General features: G+C 24.4%; 2 protein-coding genes across 2 annotated transcripts; one reads left to right on the top strand and one right to left on the bottom strand.

Moving 5' to 3' along the window:
* Positions 1–184: 184 nt before the first annotated feature.
* LOC127288779 (phosphatidylinositol N-acetylglucosaminyltransferase subunit H-like) lies at positions 185–5759 on the top strand. The gene is made up of 3 exons (XM_051316419.1): positions 185–564; positions 3574–3704; positions 3844–5759. The coding sequence occupies exons 1-3, from the start codon at positions 306–308 to the stop codon at positions 4006–4008; spliced, it is 555 nt and encodes a 184-aa protein (XP_051172376.1). The 5' UTR covers positions 185–305; the 3' UTR covers positions 4009–5759.
* A 2636-nt stretch (positions 5760–8395) lies between these two features.
* Positions 8396–19896, bottom strand: LOC127288778 (U3 small nucleolar RNA-associated protein 25 homolog). The gene is made up of 3 exons (XM_051316418.1): positions 19742–19896; positions 16260–17917; positions 8396–9241 (listed from the first exon to the last, which is right to left on the bottom strand). Exons 2-3 carry the CDS (start codon positions 17897–17899, stop codon positions 8548–8550), a joined length of 2334 nt encoding a protein of 777 aa, XP_051172375.1. The 5' UTR covers positions 17900–17917; positions 19742–19896; the 3' UTR covers positions 8396–8547.
* Between the last annotated feature and the right edge of the window lie 1077 nt (positions 19897–20973).

Genomic DNA, 20973 nt, shown 5'->3' with positions numbered 1-20973 from the left:
TTTTCGAAACTATTTTATTATTTTTTTTTCCTTCTTTCTATTTTACATTTGATATTTTTTTGTTCTAATCTAAAAATTTTTACTTAAAAAATAAAATTGAAAAAAAGCAAAACTAGAGGTCGCATCAGTCAGTTTTAGAAAATGGCGACAAAGGACGAGAAGCGCGGCAAATTGTAGTCATTCATTTGTTCCCCTCCAAATCCTTTTTGATCCTAACATTCGACAAGTCATGACACGTTTATTTGCACGCTCTCGAAAAATCCAATTGAATTTGCGGCCATTTTTCTCATATCGTCATTTTTTTTATGTCTCCTTGTGAATTTACAACGCAAAATTTCCGTAATGTTAATGGAAAAATTGTTTATTTAGATGTAAACAATGAAAAAGAAAAAGTATTAAAAATAGTTGTGAATGCAAGTGATAAAATACACGTTACAAAAGAAATTGTCAAATTTTTTATATTTCTTGTCACGTGTTTCTTGTTAAATCATTTTGTCTACATTTTCATTTTGTCAATGCTTTTGGTTTGGCATTATGTTAATTTAGCCACTATCGTTATAACAGGTGAGTTTATTTTATTTTCTATTTCTATTTTTTTTTCTTATAAAAAAAATATTTTCCATATAGACTTTAAAAGTTATAATTTTTGGTACTTTAAAAGTCGATTAAAATGAAAATTTCTTTTCCCAAGAAAATATTTTTTTATTTATTAATATTTATGGAAAAAAATAAATTTATATTTAAGCAATTTATTTAATTTAATTTATAAATTTGTTTAAATGACGCTTTGTCTTTGTTGTAACCGGCGAGAAAAATTCCATTTGCATAGAATTTCATTTAGTATAAATTTATAATAAATAGTATATTATTTTTAATTAATTATTTATATTGGATAAAATGAAGATATTTTAATATTTATAAACAATTATTTTTTCGATTTATTCAACATAACCTATAAAATTAAAGATCATCGCACAATAATTTCGCGAACGTGAAGCATGAGTTAGAAAAGGACACGAATATATTTCTCTACTTTTTTAATTCATCGTTCGTCAACGGATATATTGACATTAATTTTAAACAAATTAAATAATAGAAACAAATTATTTATTTAAAATTGTTTTAAGAAATTGATTTTTTTTTTGTAACATAACCTTGAAATAAAAATCGCAATTTTTGTTAAAAAAAAAAAGAACAGAACAAAACAGTAATATTTGAAAAATTTATAACTTGAAAATAATTAATTTTCTTGATTAATTAATAAAATAAGTGAATTATATTAGTTCATTGTTATCACTTAATAATATAGTCGATTTGATTTTATCACTTTTTCCTTTATATTTAGCTACTATATTCATTTCAAAATAATCTAGATGTAAATATTTATAAATTTAGTAAGGGGAAAATTATATTGTAAAACTTAGAAAGTTGTACAATGAAGAAATAAAATCTAATCTACATATTTAGAAATTTATTTTATTATTCATTAATTTATAATTAATTTTGTGAATATAATTTATTTTTCTTGTTATTTTGATTCTCATTGAGTATTAGGAAATTTATTTTTAATTGTTATAAACAACATAAATTTTCTTTCGTTAAATTAAATATAAAATTTATTTTTTTTTAAATAATAAATTTAAATAAAACTAAAATTAATTAATTTTGTAACAAGTTCAAACTTTTATATTTTCTTTTAAAAATAATCTTCAAATTTTTTTTACGCATAATTAGAAAAATTAATAATATAAAAAAATAAACATTTTAAGAATCAATTTAAATTAAATTAATAGTATGAAATAATAAATGAATAGGCAAATAAATTGATTTTGAATTCTAATTTCGACTTTTTTCGACTTATTTTAATAAATTGCAACTTTTTCAACTTTAAAAAAAAATTTTTTTTTACAAAATTTTTAAACAAAATACGTTTTTTTAGTATACAATGAAGATCTACTTCAGGTCTTTCTTATTTCAATTATTTAACAAATTTTTAACTGAAATTCTTCACTAAATTAATTATTTTTAATAATTTTAATGAAATTCTTCATAAATTCAATTATCTTAAACTATTTTTTAATTAAAATTTTTTATGAAATTTAATTATTGTCTATAATTTAACAAAAAAATTAGCAAATAAAATTAGAAAAAATTTCTAATACAAAATCACTTGGAATTTAATTATTTGCAAAAATTTCAATTATTTTTAATATTTTTTATAATATTCTTCGAAAATTCAATTATCTAAAAGCATTTTTCAATTAAAAACTTCTGGAATTCAATTTTTTATGTGATTTCTAATAAATTCTTCATCAACAGAAATCACTAAAAAATTTTCTTATAATTATTGTAATATTCTTCGAAAATTCAACTATCTGAAACCATTTTCAACTTTAAAAATTTTTAATTATTTTATTTTTGTCTTCAAATTGTAATAAATTTTTTAGTAATAGAAATCATCAAAAAATTTAAATTAAAAATCACTTGAAGTTCATTTAATTTCAAAAATCTAAATTGTAAATCTTTAAAAATTCAATTACTTTTAACGAAGAATATTTTAAAATATTTAAAATATATTTTTTTATAATTTGTTGTTTAATGTAAACTAGAAGAAATATTTTTTAGGTGGAAAATTGTAGAATTTATCTTTTTAAAAAATTATTTCTTTAAAAATCGTTTATCATAAACGTTGCGTACTTTAAATTCGTTTATTTTTAAAAAGTGTTATCTAAAATTATTTGATAAATTATTTTTAGTTCTGTAAAATTTAATTATTGTCTGAAAATTAACAAAATCTTTTGAAATTTAATTATTTCTAAAAATTTCAACTTTAACTCTTTCAAACTTATTATTTAAAAAAAAAATTTATTTAAAAATCTGCAAAACTTGATTAAGAATTGCCTGAAATTTTTTTCACCATCAAAAATAAAAACTATGACAAAATTTTTAATTCGAATAAATTGCTCAAATCAAAATTGAAAAAATTATAAAAATGGGACTTTAAGAATTTTTTTTAGAAATTTGTCCTACTTAAATAAAATTTTGAAAATTTGTCTTACATTTAGTTCGATTCTGAAATATTGGAAATAAATTTTCTTGATAATATTCTTATAGAATTATTCTCATTACAGAATTAATAAACTGAATTTAATATCTAATAACATTAGTTATTTAAAGTAAAATATTTATTAACCAATTAAATTTTGCTAAAATAAAAGAAAACCAAAGAATTAATTAATATATAATAATATGTGACCTGGACAGTTAAAAGGGACCTTTTGTCCGAAAAAATCGATTTTTTATTGATTGGTGATTCTGATAGAGAAAACTTTTTTCTATCAGAATCACCAATCAATAAAAAATTAATTTTTTCGGACAAAAGGTCCCTTTTAACTGTCCAGGTCACATATTTAGATAATCGCTTAATGTAAATTCCATTAAGAATTTTGAAGAGTTTCAACAATTTTTCTTAGGTAAAAACATTAAAAATTATTCTATGTTTGAAAAATTGAAAAAAAATGTTTAATTTAAAAAATTTACAAGTATTGATATTCCATCTTCTTTTTTGTTTAGATTCCATATTAGTAGTAGAATCAGTGGGAGTTCAGATTTTAAGTAAACGCCGCTTTTTCGGACTTCACGCCACTGAATTTCTACCATGGAATATAATTCAAGATATATTCATTAATGAAGTAATAATAGAGGTAAGAAATACTGTCATTTTTTTCTATAACTTATTTCAAGATATTCAGCAACTCTTAAAAAGATTGAAATATGTTAAAATTTATATTTTACCATTATTATTTGTTTTTTTTAACATTATTATTTTTATTGACTTTGCAGAGAAGAGTCCTCTATTATTTAACATTTATTGTGAAAAATGAAAATGATGACTCAAATCCAGTTCGATTGGTTCCTCTCTTTCGAAATACGAGGCCTGAGAAGAAATGTCTAGAATTCATTTATCATCAATTGGCAGTTTTCATCAAACCAGGCAAGAAAAGTTGACATAAAAGTATTTATTACGCAATTAGTAATTTTTATTATTTATAATACCAAATTTTACCGGTATTTTTCAAATATATATTTTATAAGCAAATTTTACAATACAGAGTAATTTTACTCTAAAATTTTCTTTTTACAATTTATATTTTCAACGTAATTTTTACATTCTTTCATTTCACAAAAAAAAAGTTTTACTTAAATAAATTTAAAAAAAATGGACCATTAATAATGATATTTCGTCAAAGTCTGAATTTATTGCCCATTGGTATTTAATATATATATATAATATATTGAAATTATATTCAATTTTTTAACTATGGTGTTCAAATTTGAAAGTATTGCTAAAAAAAAAATTTATTGCTACTCGTTTGAGCAAAATTAATATTTTCTCATAAAATAAAACGAAAAAAAACCGTATTGCGTTATAAAACAAAATGGTCAAAATAAAATGTGCTTATTGAAAAAAAAGTTTAAAGACAAATTTAAATTATTCAAATAATTATTTTTAATAGAGATAATTTTGTAAATATTAAATTTATTTATTAAACATTTTAGAAAAATAATTATTTTTTCATTGAAAAAATTTTAAATAAGAATGCATTATTTTGACCAATTTGACGTTCAGATGCGTTTAACAAGAATTCATCTTGTTAAAGAAAAACAAACTGTTATTTAGGATTTGCCATTTTTTATACTTAAATAAGTATAAGTTTATTGTATTATACACTTCGCAACTCCAAACTAAATATTGCCAAAGGTAACGTTATCAATGTTTACTATAATTTTTTTATGTATTTTATAAAATTATTTTGTAATAATTTTTTTTATAATTATTATTGATAATTATTTGAGGTTTAATATTGTAAATCTTAATTATTACATTATTTCTACGAGCTGTGGGTTTTTTTATTTGTTGTGACAATGTAACAAATTATAAAAAGAGCTGTATGTTTTGTGAAGAAATTAAGTTACACATTTATTTTTAGGAATGAATTTTCGAAAGATGAGAAAAGTTAAAGCCAGGAAATGCTTAAATTCAATTATTTCTAAAAATTTAACTGTTTCTCCTCCAAAATTCAATTATTTTTTTTCTAAATTATTTTTCTATGATATGTAATGGCTTTACCCATTTATATCGCCAGTAGAAAAAATGTAGATATAGATGAGAGAAATTATTGTCCACCAGAATAATTTTGCCGTTCTTTAGAATGGCTGTAAATTGATAAAGTTATCAAAATAATCAAAAGAATTATTTATGAGGAAGGATTCTTCTCTTCTTCACTTCTTTGTACTTTTCAAAGATATTATTGAATGTCATTAAATTCTCATGATGAGTCAAAAATTACTTTTTAACTTAAGTGCTGCTACATTGCCGCATTCAAATCTCGATGACCAAGAACAGACTGACAAAAATCAAAACAGTCCTCGTGTTGAATCGAAAATTTCATACGTAGCAGTGAGAATAATATACGTGGTCGATTTTATTACAATTTCTTTTTACATGCTGTATAACTATTTTTATCTTCATCATTATTGTCAATAATATATTTATTTCCTGATCTTATAGTGACATATTAATTTTTGTTTGCTCTGCTACTTTGCCTTTTCAGATATTTTAAAAAATACGTTATCATTTTACTTGAAAAGTGAAAATGGAAATATTCCAACGTCTTGGAGTTTCGACTAAGTCTCGTCATTGAGATGCTTCAGTTAGAGCTTTTTTGAGTCTCTCACATTTATTTGCGATGTTAATTTGTCTTTTCAGGTTTTCAATAAAATCTTTTATCTTCATAAATTAATTCTGTATTCAATTAACTATTTTCATTATTTACTCATGTTATTTTCATTTATGATACTATTATTTTTTTACTGGGTCTCTATTCAATATATTTTCATTATTTACTCACTTTATTTTCATTATTTACTTACTTTATTTTTATTATTTTCTTAATTTATTTTCATTAGTCAAAGTTTGTAGTGCTAATTTGTCTTTTCAGGTTTGCAATCTTAATAGCGAATAAAGATTCGCAAATGTGATGTTGTATCTAACCGACCCCAGTGCTTCTTTTAAAAAAATTTAAATATCTATTTAATTGTCAGTGCTGTTTAAAAATGCAAAAATCTATTTAATCGGTCAGTGCTGTTTTCAATGGTTGTCGACGCAATTTACGACGAGAGACGAGCAACGACTGACAGAATGACAGACGAGACCAACTATACTGACAGCGCTGCGGCAACTTCACTGCTTCTCACCTCACTTGTTTTGTGACTACAGAGACAGCGGCGGCGGCGACATGAACTAATTTTTGAAATTGAAAAAATATTAAATATTTATTTAATCAGTCGACAAATTAATTTGTCGATCAACTGAATATATCTATTAATATGTCGATCACCTAAATAAGAGGCTGGCTACACTGAGCCAGCCTCTATATCTATTAATTTGGCGATCAACTGAATATATCCATTCAAACGGTCGGTAAATTAATTTATTTGTGGTGTTAATTTGTCTTTTCAGAACTGCAAGAACACTTTTTTTAACTAATAATTATTCACAAAAAAATTCATTTATTATTTTTATTCCTACTTCATCGTTACTTATTTGAGATGCTGATTCGTCTTTTCAGGTTTTCAAAGAAAAACTTTAATAAATTTCTATTCCTCAATTTATATCATTATTTCTCCTAAATCATCGTTACTTATTTGCAATGCTGATTCGTCTTTTCAGGTTTTCAATGAAAATTTTTAATAAATTTCCATTCATCAATTAATATCATCATTATTCCTAATTCATTGTTACTTATTTGTAATGCTAATTTGTCTTTTCAGGTTTTCGAACAATTTTTTTAGTTAATTACTATTGATCAATTTCTATCATTATTATTCCTATCTTCTTTTTACTTATTTGCAATGTTAATTTGTCTTTTCAGGTTTTCTATAATACTTTTTAGTTGATTACTATTGAACAATTTATATCATTAATTCTCCTAAATCATCGTTACTTATTTGCAATGCTAATTTGTCTTTTCAGGTTTTCGAAAATTCTTTTTAATAAATTTCTATTCATCAATTTATATCATTATTATTCCTAACTAATTCTTCCTTATTTGTAATGCAAATTTGTCTTTTCAGGTTTTCTATTAACATTTTTTAGTTGATTACTATTGATTAATTTATATCATAATTATTCCTATATTATTTTTACTTATTTTCAATGCTAATTCGATGATTTTTTTTAATACTTTTCTATTTATCAAATTATTCACTATTTCCCACCGGAATAATATCAAAACATAACCTCACACTATCACGGATCGCTCCACATTTTTTCCTCGAATAACGACATGAAAACAAAACAAAATGACAGCACGGAGTAAAACGTCACGTCAAAAATTCATTTATTATTATTATTCCTACTTCATCGTTACTTATTTGAGATGCTGATTCGTCTTTTCAGGTTTTCAAAAAAAACCTTTTAATTTTCTATAAATCAATTTATATAACTATTATTCTTTACTCATTGTTACTTATTTGTAGTGTTGATTCGTCTTTTCAGGTTTTCAAAAAACACCTTTTAATAAATTTCTATTGAACAATTTATATAATTATTATTCCTTACTCATTGTTACTTATTTGTAATGTTGATTCGTCTTTTCAGGTTTAAAAACAAACTTTTAATAAATTCCTATTGATCAATTTATATAATATTATTATTTTAACTCATTGTTACTCATTTGTAATGTTAATTGTCCATGGTTTTTGAAAAAGGTGATTTCAAATCTCTATTTAATGCAATTGCTAGAGCAACATGCTGATAATAGAAAGGTTTTGATTCGCCTTATTTAGAAATTATGTACAAACCTAATTTTGAAATTTGGTAGACATTTGTTACTAAATTTCTACATTATACGACATGGATGAAATAAAAATTTATCTATGTGATTTCCTTTCTCTTTGAAATAATTCAGGATTAAAAAGAATATCTTGCGTAACTTTCTTATAACTCTTCAAAATTAGTGATTTTAAATTTCTTAAAAAACATACAGCTCTTAGGGTATTTGACAAGATTTATTACAGTATTTATTATAAATTTCTTATTGAAATGAATTCTGTGTACTAAAAGAAATGTATTTTTCCGTCACTGTCTTCGTATTTTATGTGATCTAATTGTAAGATTTTTAATAAAATGTACAAAGTAAAATGCATTAATACCTTTTCTAATCAAATGATTACAATGTTTAAAACATTTTTTAAAAATTATTTAATTCCATAAGATAAAGTATTACTGCATTTTACTATAATTTGAAAATATTTTGTAATAATATATGTGAATTTGTAAATTTATAATTGAATATCATACAGTTAATTACTTTTGAATAAAAATACAGTATTTTTTTGTAATGCAGCTATTTTTATTTATCAACACATTTTTACAACTGTTAAAAAAATTGTAGTAAAATTTTTTTATTTAAAATTTATAAATATTTTACAAAAGAAATTTTACATACCGATCTGGTAAATTATATCACACTATAAATTTCGTTACTTGTCTGTAATAATCATATGAACATTTTTCTCCGAAGTAAGCATTTTCGATGCTCTCTCAGTGCCAATAATTGACGATAATTGCATAATGTCATACTTACAATAAACAACAGTAACGGACATATTACTTTCGGAACCACCTTTTGAATTTTGATTACTCTCTTGCATTAAATTAATCATTTCACTATAAAAATGTGATAAAACTGGTGGTCCATAAAATAAAATATGACGAATTCCTTTTACTCTAATACGTCGAAAAAAATGAAATCTCTCTGAATATAAAAGAAATTGTGATTCACTGTGAAAAAATATATCACGTGCTTTAGCAATTTTTGCCTCTTTTGAATATTCACAAATTTGCACAAAATTTAATTGTTCATTTTTCATATAATTTCTAAGTGTAACAAAATCAAAATAAGATGGCACAAATATAAGTGTATGACCCATCATTGAATCCGTATATTGTGGAAGAATTTTTGTTGTAAAAAATTTAAATCTAGCGTCAATTGCTTGTGAATAACTGCTTGCCTCAAAACGATGATAGACCTGTGGTACTTTAACAATTACTTGTGATGCAGAACCTGGAATAATGGGATTTGAAATTTTATTTCTACCGGCAAAATTGTGACAACGTTTGCTAAAGATTCCATAAATTTCTGGTAACTCCATGGATGAAAAAATCAGCGTTTGCCTGAAAACATAGTTAAAACTTTTTTTTTTAATTTTTCTAATATTATTAAGAATTAAACAACATTATTTTAACGTAATAATTTATTTTTAAGTTAGAAAAACTTATCAGTCTTGAGGAATTTTTTTTTTAATTTCAATTTATCATAACTTTTAGGAAATTTTCTATTTCTTTTAATATTTTTAAAAAAATTCAAATTTGTATTTGAAATTTGATTTTTTTTTAAATTCAGTGATAAAAAAGTAAAAAAAAAAATATGATAAATAGGTATATTTTAAGAAAAAAAAATTAATAATAAATTTGCATCTATAAAAATTCTCTTAATTAAATTCTGTCATTTTTAAAACAGGGTGTCTAACGGTCAGGGAAAAGTCAGGGAATTTCTTTAATTTTCTGGAATTTTTTATAAATAAATTAAATTTCAAAATTTTTTTGTACTTTTTTCCCAAAGCAAATGCAAATTAAAAAGTTGGCCTTCACACTCAATTGTTAAGCATGTGATATATCTTATATTCATTAAGTAAATAATTATTTACTACTATTTATTGAATCTAATAAATGATTTTTTAAACTCGGATAACAATTATTAATTAATTTTTTTCAGTGAAATATTTGGATTTTTAATATAAATAAAAATTATTTGATGCAATTTTATTTTATCGGTTCAACTTCAAATAAAGTAAATTATTCATTAATACGAATAATTTATTATTTAATACTAATACCCATATTTAACTTATAAAAATTTTTACGGCGTCGAATATAAAATTATCGAATTTCTATTTAGCAAAATTACAGGGTGGCCACAAGTCAGGGAAAAACTGGAAATCAGGGAAAAGTCAGGGAATTTTTATGCAATTCAGTTTTTGTAATATAGCTCATTATAATGATGCCGTCAGATTTTTCATTTTTCAAAGTATTTACTTTTTTTATAATAAAAGTTTTAAATATAATAAAATTTTGTTAACAAACAATGTTTAATTATCTTATCTTTTCCTTTATAAATAAAATTGTTAGGGTCAGTCGGGGTAAATCCGAACGGGGGGTAAATCCGAACGCTAATTATTTCAGCTTAATTAAAATTTTTAAAAATAAGTTCGATATGAGAATTTTTACCTCAGATCCTCTTGAAGAGATTCTAAGTATTATCCCATTTTTCGTCTGTTAATTATAGCAACAGCATAAACAAAGATAACAAGTATTGCAAAAAAGATTGAAAATCAAAGATGACACTCTTTCAGTATTTTGTCTCGTATTTGAAGAAAAAGAAGCTAAAAATTCATTTTATTATTTATAATTGTTTGTTATGAATACTAGAACAGAAACTATTTTTGATTTTTGCCTTCTGTAAAATTTTATTAATAATATCAGACCGTTCGTATTTACCCAAAAAAATTTGAAAACTGGGGTAAATCCGAACGGTATTTTTAATAATTTTTTTTACATCAAAGCCACACAAAATTGTTTTTATTTGATTACACTATTATTTTAACATTATAAAAGTACATAGAAAAAAGTTTTTCTTTCTATACGTATCCTCGTTAGTAATTAATAAGCAGAAACTTAATCTCTGTTCTCTCGAAGGAGTGTTCCACTTTTTTTTGCCAAATGGTTTGTTGAAAAAAGTTTTACAGGATCTTAATAAAATTTGGTATTCTACGGTTTTTGGGGTCGCTAATTACCAATTTGAAGTCAGTTTTTCAAAATTCAAAATGGCGGACGAGAATTAAAAAATTCATTGGATTCGCTCGAAAATTGTTACTCGGGGGGTTTCAGGATTAGCAAATTTGATCATTTTTAAAAATAAGTTTTAGGAAAGTACGCCATTTTTAATTTAAAAAATTTCACTTTTATTTTTGTATTTACATTCAATCACTCCAAAATACTTTCTGTACCAAGTTTTGCAAAAATCCGTTATGATTTGATAAAGTTATTGAAGGTTTTAATTGTGTAATGCATTTTAATTTTTAACCTGTTTGATTTTTGTATTTATATATGATGCATTATTACATAATAGGTTTATTATCGTATTTTTTTTGAGTTTTTATATAAGTTTAACAATTGCAATACTTTAAATTTATTTTCCCTAAAATTTTTTTGAAATACAGTGGCGTTCGTATTTACCCCCATATTTTAGGAAAGTTGCAAAGTATCGAGGTAAATACGAACGCTAAGTTTCCTGCGATTGTAATTTCTCAAAAATTTTTTCTACCCCATAAAATTGTTCTATGGAAGTAAAGTAACAACTTCATGCACCAGAATACCGGAAGTATTTTTTTTTTAAAGAAAAAACTTATGTTATTGTTGAAACTTACTAAAAGCGTTCGGATTTACCCCAGTTGACCCTACTTAAAAAGCATCATAAAATTTTCAATCAGCAATCCAGAATATTAAATAATTCAAAAATTTTTTAGTCAGGGATAAGTCAGGGAATTTTGAAAATAAAATTTTGCGACCACCCTGAATATGGTAGAAAGTGGATTTTATATTATGCAAAATTTTCATATCAAAGAATTTAACTAAAATTCGATTTAAAAGAATTTCTATTTAGCAGAACTCTTATAAAGCACTTTTTCTAATACTTTTTAAAATTTTTAATTAATATAATTTCAATTTAACGAAATTTATGTCTATAAAAATTGACAAAAAAAGAACTAAGTAAAATTTTTCTTAAATGAGAATTCTGTTAAATAAGAATTAGTTCGAATTAAAAATTTCTTTAATAAAAACTTTGTTAATTAAGAATTTTGTTAAATAGAAATTATGTTAATTGTGAATTTATTCAATGACAATTCTATTAAGTAAATATTTTGATAAATCAAAATTTACTAAAATAACAATTCTGTTAAAAAAATTTTTCTTTATGCAATTTTTCTTGATTTAAATTCTGTTAAATTGAAATTGTATTAATTTGAAATTCGATGTACTAGAAAATCTGCTTTAAATAATTTTACTAAATAAAAATTTGATAATTTCAGCTTTGAAGCCGTAAAAATTCTTTTAAATTAAATGTTGAGAATATTTATACGTCTCCAATTTGTTTATTTATTTCACTTAAATATTTTATTTTTGACGAAACATCATTTATTTGGTTCAAATATACATATGAAATTAGTGGATAATAGACAGGTAAATGATTTAATTGTATCAAAATAAATTTTATTTGATTAAAATAAAAATTTTTTAGTAGTCAGGGAAAAGTCAGGGAATTTTTTCCTAATTGTTAGACACCCTGTAAAATTCTTTTTTAAAAAAATGAAGTATTTAGTGGCTTTTAGTCAAAATTAGTAGTAAAAAATATCGGATAAGTGCAAGTTGACAGGGTTGCAGCAGCAGCATTTTGTGCAATTTTTTCGAACAAAAGCGGTCTCTTTTCTTTCTAGCTCGTAGCCATCAAATTTAATCAGTCTTTCTATATTTTTCCTGTAATCTGCACGTGAAAATACGTATGTGTACTAAATTGCAGTTCTTCATATACAAAAATGTAGAAGTTAAGAGGGGGGACAGGATCATTTTTTGCAATTTTTTCGAAAAAACCGATTTCTTTCCTTTTTAGCCCGTAGCCATCAAATCCAATCTATCTCGTTATATTTTTCCTGTAATCTACACGTGAAAATACATGTATGTACCAAATTTCAGTTCTACACTGAAAAAAAATAGTATTGAATCAAGAAAATTTGACTTGCTTCAAGTAAACCGTGGAATTGAATAGGGACAAGTCAATTACGACATTGGTTCAAGTAAACGATTGTCTTAAGATAGTATATTTGGGACGAGAGCATATATTCTTGATCCAAGAAAATATGGAATTCGAGCAATATATTAATCAACTTGTAACAAATGTAAAATACATTAAAGGAAGAAAATATTTTCTTGTTCTGAGAATATATGTAGTCAAATCAATTGTTTCATTTGATTCATTCAAATCTTTGCAATATTGGATCAAGTAAGACAAGATTTAAATCAAAATATTACTTATATTGTGAGGAGACCATATATTCTTGGTCCAAGAAAATGTGGAATTCGTCTAAGAAGTTTATTGACTTCTAAGAAATGTAAAATATATTAACTCAAGAAAATATTTTTCCAATACAAGTAAATACCATGTCTAATTCTTAAGTCAAACATTTTTATTTATTATTAACATTGATATTTTTTATTATTTATTTAAATAATGTTTATTTTACATACATATTTATATTTAATTAATACTTAACACAACTAAAACAAGTATACCTTGAATGAAAATTTTTCACGTTCCGAGGAACTGAACCCGAGTTGCGCGCACCAAAGGCAGTAACTTAATTGATGGTTTTCAAAAACTCCTATTTAAGTTTCACATGGTTGCCACAAAATCTAAATTTTGAAATTCCAGGCTTTTTCCAGGTTTTCCAGGTCATATTTATCTAAAATTCCAGTCGAAAACGGAAATTTTTTAAGCATGTTTATGGGTAATTTGTAATAATTAATCTATTTTGATAAGGTAATTCTCTAATAATAAATAAATATATAATGAATAATATATATACTTTATTGAAATTTCCTTATTCAAAATAATTAATACAAGTCTTTTACAAAAAAATTGTTAATACATTTTTTATAGTGTTACTATAAATAAATATTTAAAAAAAAATTAAAATCACAAATTTTCTTATGTCGTACAAGGGACAATAATACAGTTTTACTAGAACATAAAAGTAATGTTAACAGTCTTAATCACATTTTTACAGTGTAATTATAATCACAAACTTTGTTAAACTTTTAAAATCACATTTTAAATCACTTTTAAAGAGTGTTGTAAAATTATTTTATAAATAATATAGCGATTAAAAAGTTTTTAATACTGTGAATCAACTATTTGACTTATCTTTAATAGTTAAATAATATAAATCTTTTAACATTAAAATAAACTTTTGTTAAAAATCTGGAACAAAAGTATTTAGAACATGTAAATAAAAACAAGTAACACAAAATAACTTTGACTTCTGGAAATTTAATTTTTCCGATTTTTAACGAGTATTTGAATCTCATTATCAATATCATCTAGTTCTCTTTGATTTTCGAGTTGAATTTTCCTTTTTTTTTCTTTTAACTCTTGAATCTCTTCGCCAATTCTTTTCTTCTGTAAATACTGTTCTGCTTCAGTCTTATTCTCTGCTTTCTTATCATTCACTGCTAATTCATATTGCATCCTTGCATTCCGGAACTGCGATATCATTCTTCTATTGACGAATGCTTACTGCTTTTAACGTGACTAGTAATTGAACTTCTGCCCATATTACTAAGGAATATGTGTTTATCACATAATAAACAATACGCAAAATTCTTCCCTTTGGTTGATTCTCTTACGAATTGTAGTTCTGGCTTTTCAAGCCATTCTTTTAAAAAGCTCGTCAGACCCATATTTTTTCTGAGAAAAATATTTCTTGGTAAATTCATAAAAAAAAAAAAAAAAAATATTTTCATCAGTAAGACTTTAAACTTTATATTTACTTACCATTAATTAATAAAATAAAATTTTCATAACTTCACTTTTACTAAATTTAATTTATTCAACCGGCACTCAAGACAAATTTTGCGACAATTTATATATAGGTATTTATAGGTTATTTGCAGACCACGTGGAGATCAAAGAGACCAAGATAGAAACAAAGTTAAAGTAAATCCGAAATCAGAATGGCAATATTGATAATATAAATGCCTGTGTACGCGTTAGCTATCTGGTCAATTAGTCATACTCACTTAAACGTACACCTAATGAGAGTGAGGAGCACAGACGTATATCTCTGCACTCTTCACTCTCATTAGGGGCACGTTCACGAAACTTCAGGCTAATGGAATCACCTTCACATGTTCATTCTAAACAGACCTTTGTATCAGTTAAAGGTAGTACGTCGCTTACGCCCTAAAGACGGGTCTATATGAATTTACACCATTTTATACCTTTTTTTCTGAAAATTTGAAAATGGAAAAAAAATTCCAGAAATTTTTTCAAATTCCATGCTATTTCAAGGATTTCCATACCTCCCTTCAATTTCCATACCAATTCCAGGTTTTCCAGGTTTTCCAGGCTCTGTGGCAACCATGTTTCACATCCATTTGGAGAGAAATATTTTCTTGGATCAAGAATACGGGATTTGTATTAAGTAAAAAATTAATTAATGAATAAAACTATTTGATTCAAGAAATGAAAATTCTTCAGACAATATTTTATTATTTTGATTAATAACCTAATATTCTTGATTGAATACTTTTTGGTACTTCGGGAAAATAAAATATTGGGTTGCGATAATAACATATTTACTTCTGCCAAATAAGTACTAAATTCTTAATTGAAGAACTATGCGTTAATCAAGTTAAAATAAGTATTTACTTATATTAATATTCGCATTTTCTTGACTTGATTATATCACTATTTCAACTGAAAAAATAAATTATTTCATTTAAGATAATATAATATCAAGACTATGAGTATTAGATTAAGTAAAAAGTTGTTTTGAAGGAAACAACAAAACGATTTGACTCAAGAAAATAAATTTCTTCCAATAAGAAAATATCGTCTTGTTTAAAGTAAAGTACCTCAAGTAAATGCATTAACTTGATTCAATTAACTTTTTTTTCAGTGTATATATTAAATACTGTAACCGCAAGGAGGGGGACACAAAGCTGGGACGGACGCAAGAGTCTTTTCATAAGGGTTCCGTTGGTACACCGAAGGTGTACGGAACCCTAAAAAGTAGCCTTGTCGAAAAAAAGTAAAAAAAAGTCTGTCACTTCGAAGCCTGCAAAAATGAGCAGCCAAAATTATTTCGAGGAGAAAACGTAGATCTAGTGAACGACATTGAAAATTAAGGTGCCTAGCATTAATATTTCCTATGTGTGTAACCGTGTTTTTCGGTGACGATGATTATTATAGCTGAAATCTTCTTTCCGTGTAGTTAAATACAGGAAAACCAAATATTTTGACTTATTTTGAAAGTTGATCAAAATTCAATCAAAAATAAAAAAAAATTCCCCTCACCTGTAATATTTGGTCCATCCATTAACAGCCCAACTTCTAATTCTCGAGAAATCAGTTCCCCTCGATGTTTTTGGTTGTAAATGCATATGTTCCATAAGATGAATAAAATGATCCCAATTTTGCATGAGAAAAATTTCCGTTTGATCTAATATTAAAATTTCAATTGATGCCAAAAAATCATAATCTCTATTTAATTCACCCTCAGCGCCAATTAATGTTCTTAAACCCAATGGGGATGCAATAATAATATCGGATGTATAAAAATTTGAATACAATTTTAATACTTTTTTCGTTACTTGTATTCCAATTCTAAAACTATCATCACTATTACCCTGAAATGTCATTTCATAATCTTCAGGTTTTGGATTTTTTTTAGGCATTAAAATTTCACCACCACTGAATTCATCAAAAAATCTCTTTTTATTCATTACCGATCCACCTTTACCCTCGTCAATTAATAAACCAATTAGCAATTTAACTATTTTTAAACATGAATCACGAAATGGAACAAGAATCAATACTTTTGGTCTAACAAGTCCTTGATCACGAAATTCATTTGGTACATCGGTGGAATGATTTTTTGTTAATTTTAAATTATGTCGAAGTATTTTCATTCTTGTTTTAAGAATATGATTCATTGTATGAAGACAATAAATGAGACGAATTTCCTCTGCATTTGTAAATGTTCTCTCGGTAAATAGTAAATCTTGATAATTATTAATTAAAGAGAAGAGTTCTTTTTGTAATTGTGTTAGAGGACTTTTTGTTGTTTCCACATTGTCCTTGATATTATTGTAATTTACTTTACTGATATTAACATTAATTTGAGATTTAACGTAGAGATTTTTCCAATCAATATTTGTAATTAGACGTGGAGGTTTTGTGGGTTTTGCAAATTCATTTTTTTCCTCAAGAGCTATTAGGGATTTTTGCTTATTATTTGATGATAATTCCTTTATTGCTGTTTGACTAATGGGAATTTGACAGAGAATTTTTCCTAATTTTGACCATGTTAAATTGTGGGTTTTATAATTTTGAGCTGTGGATAAAGAATTATAGAGATCGTCACTTATGTCATTTTGAAAATGAAGGGAAAATGGATCTGATGATTCGGTTTTTGGATCGTAATCATCGTCTTCTTCTTGATTTAGAACTATTTCTTCGTCGTCGTCATTGAGTGATTCTTCCTCTAAATTTTCTTCTTCTTCCTCTTCTTCCTTCTCATCTTCTACTTCTTCGTCTCCAACTGAATCTTCCAAATTTTCTTCATTTTCCAAATCATCATCATCTTCTGCCGCTTGTTCGTCAATATTATCATCGCTTTCTGAATCCGAAAGAACGGCTACTTTTGTCGGTTTTTTATTACTAAACGTATTTAACAATGCCTTTAGGGAATCTTCTTCTTCATCTTCTTTTTCACTTTCAGAATTTTCATTACGAATATTTGTCCAATTTTCTGTTTTTTGAATAAGAGGTGCTTCGTATCTTTTTGGTAATGTATTTTCCTTGGCTCTTGCTTCGCGTTCCTTCATATAAATCGGCTTATTAGTTATATCGTATTTTTGCTTTTTTTGCGGTGGTTTCCGACGGTGTTCTAATTTTCGTTTTTTTGATCGTGAATTATTTTTGTTGCGTACCATTGTAGTTTTTTTTTTTAACTGAAAAATAAAATTTCCTTTAATTAAGTAATAACTGTTTTTTTTTAAATAAAGAACCCCGCACAAAATGTACAGAAAATAGATCCCTGTCGATTTTGATTAAACTTTGGGAAATTGTTGCTTTTGTAGTACCAAAGAAAAAAGTCTTATGATAAAATCCAAAAAAATGGACAGATTTTCTGTTAATTAATGTTTAAGTTGACAATTCACAGTGTAGAAGTCGGTGATGCTTACAAGTGAACAAAACGAAAATAATTAAATTAAAATGCTTGATACTACCATTTTGAATTTTTGAAATCTGACTGTACATTTGTTATCAGCAACTCCGAAAACTCCCGTGCAACAAGTATCAAGCATTTTAATTTAATTATTTTCGTTTTGTTCTCTTGTAAGCATCACCGACTTTTACACTGTGAATTGTCAACTTAAACATTAATTAACAAAAAATCTGTCCATTTTTTTGGATTTTATCATAAGACTTTTTTCTTTGGTACTACAAAAGCAACAATTTCCCAAAGTTTAATCAAAATCGACAGGGATCTATTTTCTGTACATTTTGTGCGGGGTTCTTTATTTAGTTAATAATAATTAAATTAATTAAAAATTTTATTATTTTACGTAAAAAATATAAAAAATAAAATTTTCCTTTCTTAATTTTTTTTGAAAACTGAAAAAAATTCTAAAAAAAAATTAACAGGAAAAAAATAGAAAATTTGTTAATTTTCGTGTTTAATTAATTTATTTAAGAAATTAAGTTTTATGTTAAATTATTATTAACTAGCAAAATTAAACGCGCGCAAGCGCGCCAAATTAAATGTTTAATTGTTTGTTATAAAGAAATTAAAAATTAATATTATCAATAATAATTTAATTTATTAGAATATTATTACATATTAAATGATAATAATGAAAATTATATGTTTACAGGCCTCGGATTATACGACTTTTTTCAAAAATACGACTTTTATCGACTTATTTTAATAAAATGCGACATTTTTTTTACATTTGAAAAAAAATCTAAATAAAATACATTTTTTTTAGTATACAATGTAGATCTTCTTCAGATCTTCTTCAATTCAATTATTTAACAAATTTTGAACTAAAATGATTCTTCACGAAATTATTTTTAATAATTTTAATGAAATACATCACAAATTCAATTATATCAAAATTATTTTTCAATTAAAATTTTTATGAAATTTAACAATTGTTTATAATTAAAAAAAATATATCACAATAAAATTGAATTATTTTTTAAAATTTTCAATTCAAAATAAAATAAAATTCAATTATTACCCGAAATTTTATTTATTTTAATTAATTTAATTTAATTTATTGAAATAAATAAATAATAAATAAATTTAATAAATTAATAAACTTTACATGCTTTTTTTTAATGATTTATTTAGAATTTATCTCGTGTGGATTTTCAAAAATTTTTATTTACAAATATTAAATTACTAACAATTTTAACTAATTTTCATCATCAATTCTTTTATCCGCCTTTTTAAATTATTCTTTAGAATATCTTTCGTATGAATTTAAAAAAAATATATATTTTTCATACAAAGTAGAATTTAGAAAACTATAAAAATCGAAATAAGTAGTATTTTACACTAAAAAGAACGTATTTTCTTAGAATAAATTGAAAAAATTGCGTTTTATTAAAAATAAGTCTGAAAAATTCGTACAATCCAAGGCTTGCAAAAAAAAACATTTTTCGTAAAAATTAAAAATAGTTAAAAAAAATATAGACAAAACAGTAACTTTAAATATTTTACGGAAAATAATTTTGTTTAAATCTTGAAAAAGCATGAATCTTACCTTAATTAGTTTTATGTAAAATTTTTCAATAACCAATGTTGTTTTCTATTAAATTTATAGACAATTTTAAGAAATATTTTATTTCATGTTTTCATTCATCAAACACGTGTGGAAAATGTGTCAGCTATGAAGCAAGGTTGTAGAAATTCAAAGGTTGGGTTTTTTTTCACATCAAGGTTGGGCACGTTCAATATCAAATGGGCCATTTTGGTATTTTCATGTGACATCATCACCATCTTAAAGGTGCTTATATACCTCAAATTTCGATCAGATGAACATTATTTCTGGACCGTGAAAATGCGTGAAAAGTCATTTTCACGGCGGGTATTTTTAAATTGTTTTAAATAAAAAATGTTTTTTTAAGAAATATAATATTAAATAATTGTTTTAATATGTAAGAACACTTTAAAATAGTGATAGAAAAATGATTTGATTAAAAAATATAGTAAATTTTGCTTTAAAACGTTTCTGCTACAAGAAAGTGTAAAATGACGATGTTTGTGAAATGGTTTGTACAGTGTACATGTTTCTTTCAGTTATTCGAAACAATTAATAGAATTTAAATTTATTTGATAAACATTTCAACTTACCGATTTATTTTCAGCACTCATTATTTATTACAAGTTAAAAAGAAACGACATAACATAAACAAAACTCTGAGAGACACTCACAAGGAAGAAGCACTGTACAAACCATTTCACAAACATCGTCATTTTACACTTTCTTGTAGCAGAAAACGTTTTAAAGCAAAATTTGCTAAATTTTTTAATCAAATCATCTCTTTATCACTATTTTAAAGTGTTCTTACATATTAAAACAATTATTTAATATTATATTTCTTAAGAAAACATTTTTTGTTTAAAACAATTCAAAAATACCCGCCGTGAAAATGACTTTTCACGCATTTTCACGGTCCAGAAATAATGTTCATCTGATCGAAATTTGAGGTATATAAGCACCTTAATTTGTGCATTTCGGAAAATTCAAAGAAAATAAATTTTTCATTAGAAGGTTAGTGCATTTTTAAGGCGTTTGCACACCTCACAAGTTTTCGATAAACCGAAAATTTGTGAGCATTTTTTGATGTCTATCGAAATCTTGTGAGCATCTATACATATTTTGGATAGATGAAATTTTTTGGCGGAGAATTTAAAATATTTTTAATATTTTTAAAAAATATAAAGAATAAATTAATTTTAAATTTATTATATATTAAATATTTATAATTTACT

Source organism: Leptopilina boulardi, unplaced genomic scaffold (genome assembly GCF_019393585.1).
Source record: "Leptopilina boulardi isolate dan_hultmark-lab unplaced genomic scaffold, ZJU_Lbou_2.1 LbouV2_396, whole genome shotgun sequence".
NCBI lineage: Eukaryota > Metazoa > Arthropoda > Insecta > Hymenoptera > Figitidae > Leptopilina > Leptopilina boulardi.
The sequence above is the reverse complement of the archived record's forward strand: the minus strand, read 5'-3'. Positions and strand labels throughout refer to the sequence as shown.